Source organism: Salmo salar, unplaced genomic scaffold, assembly GCF_905237065.1.
Source record: "Salmo salar unplaced genomic scaffold, Ssal_v3.1, whole genome shotgun sequence".
Lineage (NCBI taxonomy): Eukaryota > Metazoa > Chordata > Actinopteri > Salmoniformes > Salmonidae > Salmo > Salmo salar.
This window is the reverse complement of record NW_025550940.1, coordinates 664,832-681,848: the sequence shown is the minus strand read 5'-3', so window position 1 is coordinate 681,848 and position 17,017 is coordinate 664,832. Positions and strand designations below refer to the sequence as shown.

Sequence of the window (17,017 nt, the reverse complement as noted above, 5' to 3'; positions counted from 1 at the left end):
ACACAACACTTATTTGTCATAACTCATCGCTAAAATCATTTGTGTGACAGAAGGGAGATGAGGTTGCACGTCCTGTTAAAACTAACAGCTCAAAAACCACACGGAATCTGGGAATAATGTGTACATCACTGGTTAGAGGACAACTTGTAGAAAACAGCTAGCTACATTTTTAAGTGTTGCGTTTTGATTCAAGTGGGTCAACAACATGGTAAGTGGAACGACCCTTTCAGAGCCTGGATTTTAAAATACTCCTTCTACAATGTTAAAACATTCTACACTGTGACATTAATTCATTGATATTATGAAACAACTCCTTCATGTATTTTCTGATATTTGATCAGAGATCTTTAATCAGATTATCTCTGGTCACAGCTATGACATTTCTCTCCTTCTCTCCTGTGTGTGTTCTCTGGTGTCGAGTCAGATTGCTAGATGTAATAAAACTCTTCCCACATTGATCACAGCTATAAGGCTTCTCTCCTGTGTGTGTTCTCTGGTGTATTGTCAGATTTCTAGGTCCTGTAAAACTCTTCCCACATTGATCACAGCTATAAGGTTTCTCTCCTGTGTGTATTCTCTGGTGTATTGTCAGATTTCTAGATCCTGTAAAACTCTTCCCACATTGATCACAGCTATAAGGCTTCTCTCCTGTGTGTATTCTCTGGTGTAGAGTCAGATTGCTAGATGCAGCAAAACTCTTCCCACAATGATCACAGCTATAAGGTTTCTCTCCTGTGTGTGTTCTCTGGTGTATTGTCAGATTGCTAGATCCTGTAAAACTCTTCCCACATTGATCACAGGTATAAGGCTTCTCTCCTGTGTGTATTCTCTGGTGTAGAGTCAGATTGCTAGATGCAGCAAAACTCTTCCCACAATGATCACAGCTATAAGGTTTCTCTCCTGTGTGTGTTCTCTGGTGTAAAGTCAGCTGGCCAGATGTAGTAAAACTCTTCCCACATTGATTACAGCTATAGGATTTCTCTCCTGTGTGTATTCTCTGGTGTAGAGTCAGACTGCTAGATGCAGCAAAATTCTTCCCACATTGATTACAGCTATAAGACTTCTCTCCTGTGTGTATTCTCTGGTGTAATGTCAGCTGGCCAGATTGGACAAAACTCTTCCCACATTGAGCACAGCTATAAGGTTTCTCTCCCGTGTGTATTCTCTGGTGTGATTTTAAATGTCCTGAAGAAACAAAACTCTTCCCACAGTCAGAGCAGCAGTGAGTTCTCTTCCCTGTGGGTCTCTGCGGGTGTTTCTTGAGGTGTTCTAATGTGGAGAGACTCTTCTCTGCCTCTTCAGCATCATGAGGTTGTTGAGGCTCCCCAGAGGATCCACGATAGTCCCGTATCTCTCCTGTGTAAACAACAAAGTCAGACAGATGGTTAAAGGCCCACAACAGCGGTAATCCACTGTAAAAGGTGATGCCAACAGCGGAGCCATGATGTTGTACATTAATTGACGTCTGTAATGAATGTTACAATTATTTGACAATTGTCTTAAAATTAGCAAGAATAGTCATATTTTAGTAGTAACATCGATGATTGTAGGCTAGAAGAAAGTTAAAGTTGCTGAAATCCTAAGCAGTGTGCCAGACGACTTTTGGTCTCCAATATAGGCCCCTTTCTGTGTTTAATACAATTGCGGCACGAGGGCGATGCGCACACAATTTGATTGCAGAAACACCTCCCTGCTAATGAGGAAACCAATACTTTTTGACAATGTATTCTGAATGTGAATGGGGGAAAACTCAGGGGAGTAACCTCCATTTCCAGGTTGCTTATGAGTGCATTTCACACTACTTTGGATTATAATTGTAAGGCTTGTTTGAATGTCCTGCTTAATATTATGTTTGTGTTATTATCGCAAATCAAACACTTTATAACACTTTTAACTCAAAAATGGCTCTGGAGGAGATGGCCGCCGTTTTACGGTCTCCTAACCAATTGTGCTATTATGTTTTCTTTTGCGATATTTGTAAATTATTTTGTACATAATGTTTCTGCAACCGTGTCTTACGGCAGAAAAGAGCTTCTGGATATCAGGACAGTGATCACTCACCTCGGATTAGACAAAGATTTTTTCAACAACAACAACAAGCAGGACTCAGACGATATTCTCCAAACACCCCACAGGGCCGACATCCTAATTATTCGCAAAAGGAAGCGACGCAGAGGACGAAGAGCCGGATGCCTCGTCCGGACCCGCAGAAGGCGAGTAGGAAAGCTGCCATTACCGTCAATATTACTCGCCAACATGCAATCACTGGACAATAAACTAGACAAGGTACGTTCACGAATATCCTACCAACGGGACATCAAAAACTGTAATATCCTATGTTTCATGGAATCGTGGCTGAATGACGACATGGATATTCAGCTAGCGTGATATACGCTGCACCGGCAGGATAGAACGGCACACTCCGGTAAGACGAGGGGGGGCGGTCTGTGCATATTTGTAAACAACAGCTGGTGCATGAAATCTAAGGAAGTCTCTAGATTTTGCTCGCCTGAAGTAGAGTATGTTGTGATACATTGCAGGCCACACTACTTGCCTAGAGAGTTCTCAGCTATACTTTTCGTGGCTGTTTATTTACCACCACAGACAGATGCCTGCACTAAGACCGCACTCAGTCAGCTGTATAAGGAAATAAGCAAACAGGAAACCGCTCACCGAGAGGCGGCGCTCCTAGTGGCCGGAGACTTTACTGCAGGAAAACTTAAATCAGTTCAACCAAATCTCTATCAACATGTTAAATGTGCAACCAGAGGGAAAAAAATTCTAGATCACCTGTACTCCACACACAGAGACGAAGCTCTCCCTCGATCTCCATTTGGTAACTCCGACCACAAATTTATCCTCATGATTCCTGCTTACAAGCAAAAATTAAAGCAGGAAGCACCAGTGTCTTGGTCTATAAAAAAATGGTCAGATGAAGCAGATGCTAAACTACAGGACTGTTTTGCTATCACAGACTGGAACATGTTCCGGGATTCTTCCGATGACATTGAGGAATACACCACATCAGTCACTGGCTTTATCAATAATTGCATTGAGGACATCGTCCCCACAGTGACTGTACGTACATACCCCAACCAGAAGCCATGGATTACAGGCAACATTCACACTGAGCTAAAGCGTAGAGCTGCCACTTTCAAGGTGCCGGACTCTAACCCGGAAGCTTACAAGAAATCCCACTATGCCCTGCGACGAACCATCAAACAGGCAAAGCGTCAATACAGGACTAAGATCGAATCGTACTACACCGAATCGTACTACACCGCTAAATCACTTCTATGCTCGCTTCGAGGCAAGCAACAATGAGGCATGCATGAGAGCTGTTCCGGACGACTGTGTGATCACGCTCTCCGTAGCCGACGTGAGTAAGACCTTTAAACAGGTCAACATACACAAGGCTGCGGGGCCAGACGGATTACCAGGACGTGTGCTCCGGGCATGTGCTGACCAACTGGCAGGTGTCTTTACTGACATTTTCAACATGTCCCTGATTGAGTCTGTAATACCAACATGCTTCAAGCAGACCACCATAGTCCCTGTGCCCAAGAACACAAAGGCAACCTACCTAAATTACTACAGACCCGTAGCACTCATGTCCGTAGCCATGAAGTGCTTTGAAAGGCTGGTAATGGCTCACATCAACACCATTATCCCAGAAACCCTACACCCACTCCAATTTGCATACCGCCCAAACAGATCCACAAATGATGCATTCTCTATTGCACTCCACACTGCCCTTTCCCACCTGGACAAAAGGAACACTTATGTGAGAATGCTATTCATTGACTACAGCTCAGCGTTCAACACCATAGTACCCTCAAAGCTCATCACTAAGCTAAGGAACCTGGGACTAAACACCTCCCTCTGCAACTGGATCCTGGACTTCCTGATGGGCCGCCCCCAGGTGGTGAGGGTAGGTAGCAACACATCTGCCACGCTGATCCTCAACACTGGAGCTCCCCAGGGCTGCGTGCTCAGTCCTCTCCTGTACTCCCTGTTCACCCACGACTGCATGGCCAGGCACGACTCCAACACCATCATTAAGTTTGCTGATGACACAACAGTGGTAGGTCTGATCACCGACAACGACGAGACAGCCTATAGGGAGGAGGTCAGAGACCTGGCCGGGTGGTGCCAGAATAACAACCTATCCCTCAACGTAACCAAGACTAAAGAGATGATTGTGGACTACAGGAAAAGGAGCACCGAGCACACCCCCATTCTCATTGACGGGGCTGTAGTGGAGCAGGTTGAGAGCTTCAAATTCCTTGGTGTCCACATCAACAACAAACTAGAATGGTCCAAACACACAAAGACAGTCGTGAAGTGGGCACGACAAAGCCTATTCCCCCTCAGGAAGCTAAAAAGATTTGGCATGGGTCCTGAGATCCTCAAAAGGTTCTACAGCTGCAACATCGAAAGTATCCTGACCGGTTGCATCACTGCCTGGTACAGCAATTGCTCGGCCTCCGACCGCAAGGCACTTCAGAGAGTAGTGCGTATGGCCCAGTACATCACTGGGGCAAAGCTGCCTACCATCCAGGACCTCTACACCAGGCGGTGTCAGAGGAAGGCCCTAAAAATTGTCAAAGACCCCAGCCACCCCAGTCATAGACTGTTCTCTCTACTACCGCATGGCAAGCGGTACCGGAGTGCCAAGTCTAGGACAAAAAGGCTTCTCAACAGTTTTTACCCCCAAGCCATAAGACTCCTGAACAGGTAACCAAATGGTTACCAGGACTATTTGCATTGTGTGCCCCCCCAACCCCTCTTTTACGCTGCTGCTACTCTCTGTTAATCTTATATGCATAGTCACTTTAACTATACTTTCATGTACATAGTACTTCAATTGGCCGGACCAACCAGTGCTCCCGCACATTGGCTAACTGGGCTATCTGCATTGTGTCCCACCACCTGCCAACCCCTCTTTTTACGCTGCTGCTACTGTCTGTTCATCATATATGCATAGTCACTTTAACCATACCTACATGTAAATACTACCTCAATAAGCCTGACTAACCGGTGTCTGTATATAGCCTTGCTACTCTTATTTTCAAATGTCTTTTTACTGTTGTTTTATTTCTTTACTTACACACACACACACCTTTTTTTCGTACTATTGGTTAGAGCCTGTAAGTAAGCATTTCACTGTAAGAATAACAGAATCACTGTTGTATTCGGCACACGTGACAAACTTTGATTTGATTATCGCAAATCAATCGCTTTGTACTTAAACACTTCAACCAGTAAAATGCTCTTTGGCTTTTCCATCAGCCTGAAAATGAGGGTTTGTACACTGTTTGCCAAATTGGCCCATAACTTCACCTAACAACAACATAAACCTACTGTAGGACCCATATCTTCACCTAACAATAACATAGACCTACTGTAGGACCCATAACTTCACCTAACAATAACATAGTAGACCTACTGTAGGACCCATAACTTCACCTAACAACAACATAAACCTACTGTAGGACCCATAACTTCACCTAACAATAACATAGACCTACTGTAGGACCCATAACGTCACCTAACAATAACATAAACCTACTGTAGGACCCATAACTTCACCTAACAACAAATATACCTATGTCGTGATGTTTGTCATTTGACTGGCATTCAGGAAAATGATTTCCTGGATCAGCTGATGATAGTTGAACATGTGACTGTAACTAAACAGCTACAGTATTAAGAATTATGTGTAATTATTGAAGACCCGTTTTAATGACAGAATCCATTTGGGTGTTGTCAATAAAGTTAAGGGGACGTGTGACACGCAGTTCCTAAAATACACGTTATAAACTAAGCTAATTGTCCCAAAATCCCTTTTAAAAAGTCAGGGTACGAGTGAGAAACCGTCAAGGCACCAACTTTGAGAAGGTTCTAAAACAAAGGTTTCAAACCAATTCATGAATGTTATTGAATTGTATAAATGTTATTGAATCTAGGTATGTTTCACCCTTAATGTAACTGAATCTAGGTATGTTTCACCTTTAACCTCACTAGGGTAGGGGGCAGCATTCGGAATTTTGGATGAAAAGCATGCCCAAAGTAAACTGCCTGCTACTCAGGCCCAGAAGCTAGGATATGCATATAATTGGTAGATGTGGATTGAAAACACGCTAAAGTGTCCAAAACTGTTAAAATAATGTCTGAGTATAACAGAACTGATATGGCTGGTGAAAACCTGAGGAAAATCCATCCAGGAAGTACTATTATTCTGAAATGGCTGTTTTTCCATTGAAATCCTATCCACCATACAAAGACTTATGACCCAGTTCACGATCCCTATGGCTTTCACAACATGTGGCCAGTCTTTAGGCATTGTTTCAGGCTTTTACTCTGAAAAATTAGGGAGAAACACCACTTTCAATGAGAAGACAGTGGACATTTCCAGACATGAGTCCAGCGCGTGACCGGGAGCGTGCCTTTCTTGTTTCTCCTTTTCTATTGACGAAGCTATTTTCCGGTTGAAATATGATTGATTATTTATGACAAAAACAACCTGAGGATTTACGTTTGATATGTTTCTACGAACCTTTACAGTACTTTTTTGATTTTTCGTCTGCCTGTTGTGACCGCGCTTTGTTCCAATGGATTACTGAACAAAACGCACCAACAAAACGGAGGTTTTTGGACATAAAGAGGGACATTATCGAACAAAATGAACATTTATTGTGTAACATGGAGTCTTGGGAGTGTAACCATATGAAGCTCATCAAAGGTAAGTGATACATTTTATCGCTATTTCTGAGTTTTGTTACTCCTCTACTTGGCTGGTTACTGTTTGTAATGATTTGTTTGCTGGGCGCTGTTCTCAGATAATCGCATGGTTTGCTTTCGCCATAAAGCCTTTTTGAAATCTGACACCGTGGTTGGATTAACAAGAAGTTAATCTTTACACCGATGTATAACATGTTTTATGAATTTTTATAATGAGTATTTCTGTTTTTGAATTTGGCGCTCTGCAATTTCACTGGATGTTGGCCATGTGGGACGGTAGCGTCCCACTCCCCCTAGAGAGGTTAATGTAATTGAATCTAGGGATGTCTTGCCTTTAATGTAATGGCATGAAAAATAAATGGCTGAATATTTTACAATGACTTACAGTTGAAGTCGGAAGTTTACATACACATTAGCCAAATACATTTAAACTCAGTTATTCACAATTCCTGACATTTAATCCGAGTGGAAATTCTTCCCTGTCTTAGGTCAGGTAGGATCACCACTTTATTTTAAGAATGTGAAATGTCAGAATAATAGTAGAGAGAATGATTTATTTCAGCTTTTATTTCGTTCATCACATTCCCAGTGGGTCAGAAGTTTACATACACTCAATTAGCATTTGGTAGTATTGCCTTTAAATTGTTTAACTTGGGTCAAACGTTTTGGGTAGCCTCCCACAAGCATCCCACAATAAGTTGGGTGAATTTTGGCCCATTCCTCCTGACAGAGCTGGTGTAACTGAGTCAGGTTTGTAGGCCTCCTTGCTTGCACACGCTTTTTCAGATCTGCCCACAAATGTTCTATAGGATTGAGGTCAGGGCTTTGTGATGGCCACTCCAATACCTTGACAGTGTTGTCCTTCAGCCATTTTGCCACAACTTTAGAAGTATGCTTGGGGTCATTGTCCATATGGAAGACTCACTTGCAACCAAGCTTTAACTTCCTGATGGATGTCTTGAGATGTTGCTTCAATATATCGACATACTTTTCCTTCCTCATGATGCTATCTATTTTGTGAAGTGCATTAGTCCCTATTGCAGCAAAGCACCCCCACAACATGATGCTGCCACCCTCGTGCTTCACGGTTGGGATGGTGTTCTTCGGCTTGCAAGCCTCCCCCTTTTCCCTCCAAACATAACGATGGTCATTATGGCCAAACAGTTCTATTTTTGTATAATCAGACCAGATTACATTTTTCCAAAATGTACGATCTTTGTCCCCATGTGCAGTTGCAAACCGTAGTCTGGCTTTTTTATGGCAGTTTTGGAGCAGTGGCTTCTTCCTTGCTGAGCGGCCTTTCAGATATTTCGATATAGGACTCGTTTTACTGTGGATATAGATACTTTTGTACCTGTTTCCTCCAGCATCTTCACAAGGTCCTTTGCTGTTGTTCTGGGATTGATTTGCTCTTTTCGCACCAAAGTATGTTCATCTCTAGGAGACAGAATGCGTCTCCTTCCTGAACGGTATGACGACTGCGTGGTCCCATGGTGTTTATACTTGCGTACTATTGTTTGTACAGATGAACGTGGTACCTTCAGGCGTTTGGAAATTGCTCCCAAGGATGAACCAGACTGAGGTCTTGGCTGATTTCTTTTGATATTCCCATGATGTCAAGCAAAGAGGCACCGAGTTTGAAGGTAGGCCTTGAAACACATCCACAGGTACACCTCCAATTTACTCAAATGTTGTCAATTAGCCTATCAGAAGCTTCTAAAGCCATGGCATCATTTTCTGGAATTCTCCAAGCTGTTTAAAGGCACAGTCAACTTAGTGTATGTAAACTTCAAACCCACTGGAATTGTGATACAGTGAATTATAAGTGAAATAATCTGTCTGTAAACAACTGTTGGAAAAATTACTTGTGTCATGCACAAAGTGGATGTCCTAACCGACTTGCCAAAATTATAGTTTGTTAACAAGAAATGTATGGAGCAGTTGAAAAACGAGTTTTAATGACTCCAACATAAGTGTATGTAAACTTCCCACTTCAACTGTATCAACAGCTGTAACAATTTGACCCCCACAGCAAATCTTAACAGGCAATTATAGAATATACTATATAGCCTCGAAATCAGGTTAAAAGTATCATTATGACGTTATGGTCCTTGTATTCATAGTGTAGTGAATTCAGGGGGTAGCCCTGAGCTGGACTCAAACTTGGGTCCAGCGACTGTCAAGCCAACACCTTATAACTGTTACGCCAAGATGTCTGAACTTCTTGACGAGGTCGCTAGGTTTTGGGTTAAAGTTCCAACAATAGCTTTCTCTATTTATTTGAGTGGTTACATTTCTCCTTCCCCCATCCCTCAGCTGTTTACCAAACCAAGTCTCTGGACAATCATTTTGTTTCTGTTTAAATCCTAGGTTGTCCCTTTAAAAAAGCCACATCAATCAATCTGCAGTTGAAACAATAACACAGCTGTAATTCCACCACTGTTTTGGTAATAAGATGATGATGGGTCTGGAGAAATGTAACTACTTTCAAATTCATAGACAGACCTATGGATGCAAGGACTGACCATCCATGATATCAACATTATAGTTTTAACCATGTTGAGGCTATACAGTGTTGATTTACATTGTTTCTAAACATTGGAGTAAAAAAAGCTTTTTTGGGGTTATGATGGGGTACAACAGTTGAACTAAGCTCATGAAGCATGTGTTATATTCGTCAAGAATCAATGGCTATAAATTAATAATTTAAAATCCAAATATGGATGTAACAATTGCAGATTTCCGCTTTAACACTAAACATCAGTTCAACAACTGCAGAGTTTGTGCCTCTGTATTTAAGACAGTACTTACTAGTGTTAATCAGGGAACGGTTTCTCAAACCCATCTTATGTCTAAGTTCACCGTTAGAACCATTGGACGCCTTAAGATGCGTTTGGGAAACCGGGCCCAGATATCCATTTTCCTCCTCTTCTTCCACCTCCTTTTTGGATGTGACAGTCATCTCCCCCTCCTCCTCTTTCACTCCAAAAACAGCATCCTCCTCTTCTTGTACAGTAACATCCTCCTCTTTCACGCTGAACGCCTCTTCCTCTTCTTTCACTGAAACGTCTTTCTCTTCTTCTTTCACGGTAACAGCTTCACCCTCCACTTGTTTTTGTATTGTAACATCTTTCTCTTCCTCCTCCTCTTTCACAAGAGCTTCTTTCTCCGTCCAGCAGACCTCTTCTTTAACAGGAGGAGAGTAGCTTAGTGAACTCATGGTCGGGGATGTTAGCTAACTAGCATTAGCGACTAGCCAAGTTCTAAGCTAACTTAGCAAACCAGCTAGCTGACAAACAACGTAAATATATAATTCAATGGGCCAACAAGTACATACGACAGAAGTGTGTTTAATACACAGCGACTAATATACACCAAACTAGTGTAAAGAGCGTGAATGTTGTAGCTATGTTTGCTAGAAAGCTACCGAGGTGTCTGACTAGCTGTTGTTGTTGGAGCGTCCCGTCCACTAGATTATACGTCACACTGGCAGCATCGGCTGAACCTAAAAGACGCACATCGCCATCTGCTGACTGGAGTGGGCAACGCAGTTGAGGAACCAAACGTTTATTTTTCATTTATTTCATAAAAGTGTAATATTATATTAAGTCGATCAAAAAGAAGCATGTGTTGATTGATTCGTGTTTAATGAGTGAGAATTTAAAACAAACTTTACACCCACTACATATTTGCATTGAACCATACTTCTGACATAATTCATTTTGACTCCAGAGGCATATCTTTTATCATAGCCAAAATGTGGTTTATTCAATTCTATTAAATGTTTCATGACTTTGTCAATCAACTTGTTGTTCGTAAATCTAAATCATGGTTTAGTGTTTCTGTATCAATATGGACTTTTAACAAATTCAAATCCTTTGGAGTAATTTTGACCCCAGCCAAAAGCACCTTTGATAAATAGGACGTTTATTTCAAATCAAAATCACATTTTATTGGTCACATACACGTGTTTAGCAGATATTATTGTGGGTGTAGTGAAATGCTTGTGTTTCTAGCTCCGACAGTGCAGTAATATCTAACAAGTAAAATCTAACAATTTCACAACATATACCCAATACACACAAATCTAAGTATTTGAATCTAGGTTTCTCTGTAGACATGATCCATCCCACCAGAGGGTGGAGGGGCACCTGTATCAGTGGTTTTGACCAGATAGACACCTGCAGACACACAGTATAGTGCCTCCCATGTACTCTCCTAAGATTGGACTTTTCTATATCACGTATCACATGACAGTGTATAAACTTTGATTTGATCATGTACAAAACTGCGGTAGAAAAGTAAAGTATTCAGACCCCTTCACATTTTCCACATTTTGTTACGTTACAGCCTTATTCTAAAATGTACTTTTTCCCCCCCTCATCAATCTACACACAATGCCCCATAATGACATCACAATACCCCATAATGACAAAGTGAAAACAGGTTTTTAGAGATTTTTGCAAATGTATTTACTTAGGTATTCAGACCTTTTGCTGTGAGACTCGAAATTGAGCTCAGATGCATCCTGATTCCATTGATTATCCTTGAGATGTTTCTACAACTTGATTGGAGTCCACTTGTGGTAAATGCAATTGATTGGACATGATTTGAAAGGCAGACATCTGTCTATGTAAGGTCCCACAGTTGACAGTGCATGTCAGAGCAAAAACCAAGCCATGAGGTCCAAAGGAATTGTCTATAGAGCTCTGAGACAGGATTGTGTCGAGGCACAGATCTGGGGAAGGGTTCCAAAAAATGTCTGCAGCATTGAAGGTCCCCAAGAACACAGTAGCCTCCATCATTCTTAAATGGAAGAAGTTTGGAACCACCAAGACTCTTCCTAGAGCTGGCCGCCTGGACAAACTAAGAAATCGGGGGAGAAGGGCCTTGGTCAGGGAGGTGAACAAGAACCCGATGTTCACTCTGACAGAGCTCCAGAGTTCCTCTGTGGAGATGGGAGAACCTTCCAGAAGGACAACCATCTCTGCAGCACTCCACCAATCAGGCCTTAATGTAGCAATGATTAAATTGTCAACATTTATTTCAATGGACAATTCAGTGAACTGTTCTGTGAAAGGTGTCGGCTAGAGATGACATGCAGGAGCTTGCAGGGATTTGTAGTCTTGCATGTCGTCTACTTTGACGCTAATTAGCATTTTAGAATCCGAGAGTAAAGAGAGACAAATATAGGCAACAGCTACTCTTCCTGGGGTTTATTATTGATCCCCATTAGTTCCTGCCAAGGCAGCAGCTACTCTTTCTGGGGTTTATTATGGATCCCCATTAGTTCCTGTCAAGGCAGCAGCTACTCTTCATGAGGTTTATTATGGATCCCCATTAGTTCCTGCCAAGGCAGCAGCTACTCTTCCTGGGGTTTATTATGGATCCCCATTAGTTCCTGCCAAGGCAGCAGCTACTCTTCCTGGGGTCCAGCTAAAATAAAGGCAGTTATACAATTTTAAAAATGTTACAATAAAATCACAACACACTGTGTGCCCTCAGTCACCTTGTCCTAGAGAGATTTACATGGTTATCAAAACGTCACATCAGGGTGAGCCTAAACAAAACACAGCCCTATGGGAAAAATGAATGGTGGAAAAACAATTGGAACCATTTCCCTGTTTGAACTCTAGTCTGACGGTCCAAACAAAAACACACATTCTCAGTCAAAAACACAAGTCAGAACACAGCCTCTCTATTCTCTCATGTGATTTCAGGTCCTCTGACTGGGAAAATGTCTTTCCACAATGAGAGCAGTGTATGTCTTCTTCTCCTGTGTATGTGTATGTATTCTTTCATGCTCTTTCAGGTACCTGAACCGGGTAAATCTCTTTCCACAGTGGGAGCAATGGTAAGGCTTTTCTCCTGTGTGTATTCTCTCATGCTCCTTCAGGCTCCCTAACTGGGTGCAACTCTTTCCACAATGGGAACATTGGAAAGGCTTTTCTCCTGTGTGTGTCCTCTCATGCCTTTCCACGCTCCCTAACCACCTAAAACTCTTTCCGCACAAGGAGCAGGTGTAAGGCTTCTCTCCAGTGTGTATTCTCTTATGTGTTCTCAGGGTCCCTAACTGAGTAAAACTCTTTCCGCACTAGGAGCAGTGGTAAGGCTTCTCTTCTGTGTGTATTCTCTTATGTGTTCTCAGGCTCCCTTACTGAGTAAAACTCTTTCCACACTGGGAACAGTGATAAGGCTTCTCTCCCGTGTGTGTTCTCTCATGCCCAACCAGGGCTCCTAACTGAGTAAAGTTCTTCCCACAGTGGGAACAGTGGTAGGGCTTTTCTCCTGTATGTATTCTCTCATGCATTTTCAGGCTCCCAAACCACCTAAAACTCTTTCCACAGTGGGAGCAGTGGTGTTGGTTAGGCGTCTCTGGGTCTGTTTCCCCTGAGGAACTCTTCCCGCTGTCAGAGTCTGGTCTCTCTCCTGCAAAAGACAGATTATTTAGTTAAACAGAGAGACCTGAAATAAACCTCCATTCAATAAAATTGTTTTCCTATCAGGTTTAATCTAGACTAGATCCCTCAATACCCTGAGGTCAATTTTCACAACATTACATCATTAAAAATAAACTTGGTGACGGTGAGATTTAAAAACAAATGATGTAGAGCTCCAAATCTAATCTCTCAGGGAATGTCATGATGTCATAATGATAGATAATGTCATGTTTACAGGCTGAGCAGAGCTCTATAATAATAGATAATGTCATGTTTATAGGCTGAACAGAGCTCTATAATAATAGATAATGTCATGTTTACAGGCTGAGCAGAGCTCTATAATAATAGATAATATCATGTTTACAGGCTGAGCAGAGCTCTATAATAATAGATAATGTCATGTTTATAGGCTGATCAGAGATCTATAATAATAGATAATGTCATGTTTACAGGCTGAACAGAGCTCTATAATAATAGATAATGTCATGTTTATAGGCTGAGCAGAGCTCTATAATAATAGATAATGTCATGTTTATAGGCTGAGCAGAGCTCTATAATAATAGATAATGTCATGTTTATAGGCTGAGCAGAGCTCCATAATAATAGATAATGTCATGTTTATAGGCTGAGCAGAGCTCTATAATAATAGATAATGTCATGTTTACAGGCTGAGCAGAGCTCTATAATAATAGATAATGTCATGTTTATAGGCTGAGCAGAGCTCTATAATAATAGATCATGTTTATAGGCTGAGCAGAGCTCTATAATAATATATCATGTTTATAGGCTGAGCAGAGCTCTATAATAATATATAATGTCATGTTTACAGGCTGAGCAGAGCTCTATAATAATAGATAATGTCATGTTTATAGGCTGATCAGAGCTCTATAATAATATATATTACTATTCCAGTCAATGTTATAGGCTGCATTTGATCTAATGTCAATAACGTTTTGTTGGTGTCCAACTTCATTTCTAAAGTAATAATTACCATATTTTCTAAATGATAATTCTTTAGTTTAGCCTTTCCTTGAAATGTTCAGTCTCCCCAAAACGCTTGTCCTTTTGATAATATGTTCAGTCTCCCCAAAACACTTGTCCTTTTAATAATATGTTCAGTCTCCCCAAAACGCTTGTCCTTTTGCTAATATGTTCAGTCTCCCCAAAACACTTGTCCTTTTGCTAACATGTTCAGTTTCCCCAAAATACTTGTCCTTTTGCTAATATGTTCAGTCTCCCCAATACGCTTGTCCTTTTGCTAATATGTTCAGTCTCCCCAAAACGCTTGTCCTTTTGCTAATATGTTCAGTCTCCCCAAAACGCTTGTCCTTTTGCTAATATGTTCAGTCTCCCCAAAACGCTTGTCCTTTTAATAATATCTTCAGTCTCCCCAAAACGCTTGTCCTTTTGCTAATATGTTCAGTCTCCCCAAAACTCTTGTCCTTTTGCTAATATGTTCAGTCTCCCCAAAACACTTGTCCTTTTGCTAATATGTTCAGTCTCCCCAAAACACTTGTCCTTTTAATAATATGTTCAGTCTCCCCAAAACGCTTGTCCTTTTGCTAATATGTTCAGTCTCCTCATAACACATGTCCTTTTCATGTCAATAATGCTTCTTATTTTATGTATTTCTCCAACATTAAGAAATCTGAGTTTTGCGGGTATACACACTCTACGCAAGGCCTACAATAGACACACGTCAAACGTTTCATTTATAACTTGTTTGCCATTCTGTGAGACAATTAAGTTGTGATTTTGTGGTGGGGGGACTCTGATGGTATACACATGTTACAGTTAAGCAATAAGGCCTGAGGAAGTGTGGTATATGGCCAATATAGCATGGTTAAAGACTGTCCTTATGCACAACACAACGTGCCTGGATACAGCCCTTAGCCGTGGTATATTGGCCATATATCACTGAGGTGTCTTATTGCTATTATAAACTGGTTACCAATGTAATCAGAACAGTAAAAATACATAGCCTGATCTACCACGGCTGTCAGCCAATCAGCATTCAGGGCTTTAATCACCCATTTTAAAATGTAGCTTTAACATTATAACATAAACTCCTAGAGTACAGAACAACATTTTCAAGTATAGAATTTCAATATGCTGCTTTAAAACAACACATTCGTTAAAAACCTTTGGACAGTTAGAGCCCGTTTTTAAGACAGTACTTACTGGTGGTAATCAGATCTTCTGACTCGTCTGTCAATATGACCGTTATCTCTCCCTGTTTCTCCTCCTTCACTCCAAAAACGGCACCCTCCTCTTTCTCTTCCTCCTCTTCTTTTACTGTAACATTCTCCTCTTTCACTCTGAACGCGTCTTCCTCTTGTTTAACTGAAACGTCTTTCTCTTCTTCTTTCACTGTAACGGCCTCACCCTCTACTTCTTGTTTTACTGTAACATCCTCCTCTTCCTTCTCCTCTTTCACGACAATGTTCAGCCCCAGAGCTTCTTTCTCCGTCCAGCAGACCTCCTCTTCTTTAACAGGAGGGGAGTAGTTTAGGGAGCTCATGTTCGGGGATGCTAGCTAGTTAGCATGAGCGACTAGTTTAGTGCTAGGCTAACTTATCAAGCCAGCTAGTTGACTAACAATGTACCTTTAACATTTAAATGGGGGCAATTAACTAGACGTCAGAAGTATATTTAAAACACAGAGGCAAATATGCACAGAAACAGTCTAAATGTTTCGGCTGTTGGCTACCAAGGTGGCTGACTCGTTGTTGTTGATCCGTTCCGTCCGCTAGATTATACGTCACGCTGCAGCATCGCCTGAAAGACGCACATCGCCGTCTGCTGACTGGAGTGGGTACCGGCGTTAAGATTTTTTTTTTTTTTTTGCGGACAAATGTATTTTCATTCCTTTCATTAAATAATACAATTATCTTGAGACGTTCAAAAAGACCTGTGCATATTTTGAGTGAGAATTTAAAACATACTGTCCTTCACATCTGTATTTAAGGCAGTTTCATATTCATTCATTTAAAGAAACCCACTGGTCACACTGGTTGAATTATCTGTCAAACTAGGAACTCTGCAGCCTAGTTGAACAGGGATCTATGTTCTATGAACGCTGCTGGGAGCAAACTGGAGAATAGCTAGAGGAAAACAAACCTAACTGCATCCCCAGTCCCTGGTATATCATCAGACTGTACAAACCTAACTACATCCCCAGTCCCTGGTATATCACCAGACTGTACAAACCTAACTGCATCCCCAGGCCCTGGTATATCACCAGACTGTACAAACCTAACTACATCCCCAGTCCCTGGTATATCACCAGACTGTACAAACCTAACTGCATCCCCAGTCCCTGGTATATCATCAGACTGTACAAACCTAACTACATCCCCAGTCCCTGGTATATCACCAGACTGTACAAACCTAACTGCATCCCCAGTCCCTGGTATATCACCATACTACATACAAACCTAACTACATCCCCAGTCCCTGGTATATCACCAGACTGTACAGACCTAACTGCATCCCCAATCCCTGGTATATCACCAGACTGTACAAACCTAACTGCATCCCCAGGCCCTGGTATATCATCAGACTGCATACAAACCTAACTGCATCCCCAGGCCCTGGTATATCACCAGACTGCATACAAACCTAACTACATCCCCAGGCCCTGGTATATCACCAGACTGTATACAAACCTAACTACATCCCCAGTCCCTGGTATATCACCAGACTGTACAAACCTAACTACATCCCCAGTCCCTGGTATATCACCAGACTGCATACAAACCTAACTACATCCCCAGTCCCTGGTATTTCACCACACTGTATACAAACCTAACTGCATCCCCAGTCCCTGAAAT

At 41.7% G+C, this 17,017-nt stretch overlaps 2 protein-coding genes across 2 annotated transcripts; both read right to left on the bottom strand.

Annotated features, from left to right (window-relative positions):
* Positions 1 to 412: 412 nt before the first annotated feature.
* Positions 413 to 2,833, bottom strand: LOC123740622 (zinc finger protein 180-like; the record flags this gene model as incomplete). Its single annotated transcript, XM_045714136.1, has 2 exons — positions 2,804 to 2,833; positions 413 to 1,231 (listed from the first exon to the last, which is right to left on the bottom strand). Coding segments are annotated over exons 1-2 (849 nt in total), but the record flags the coding sequence as incomplete, so codon positions are not given.
* A 9,338-nt stretch (positions 2,834 to 12,171) lies between these two features.
* Positions 12,172 to 15,992, bottom strand: LOC106571784 (zinc finger protein 135-like). Its single transcript, XM_014145237.2, has 2 exons — positions 15,366 to 15,992; positions 12,172 to 13,173 (listed from the first exon to the last, which is right to left on the bottom strand). Exons 1-2 carry the CDS (start codon positions 15,703 to 15,705, stop codon positions 12,899 to 12,901), a joined length of 615 nt encoding a protein of 204 aa, XP_014000712.2. The 5' UTR covers positions 15,706 to 15,992; the 3' UTR covers positions 12,172 to 12,898.
* Positions 15,993 to 17,017: the final 1,025 nt, after the last annotated feature.

Bases quoted from the DNA above. Each gene is read 5' to 3' on its own strand.
- LOC106571784 (XM_014145237.2), bottom strand. From the start codon at position 15,705: ATGAGCTCCCTAAACTACTCCCCTCCTGTTAAAGAAGAGGAGGTCTGC. The intron at 13,174-15,365 runs GTAAGTACTGTC...TGTCTTTTGCAG, and splicing joins AGAAGATCTGATTACCACCA to GAGAGAGACCAGACTCTGAC.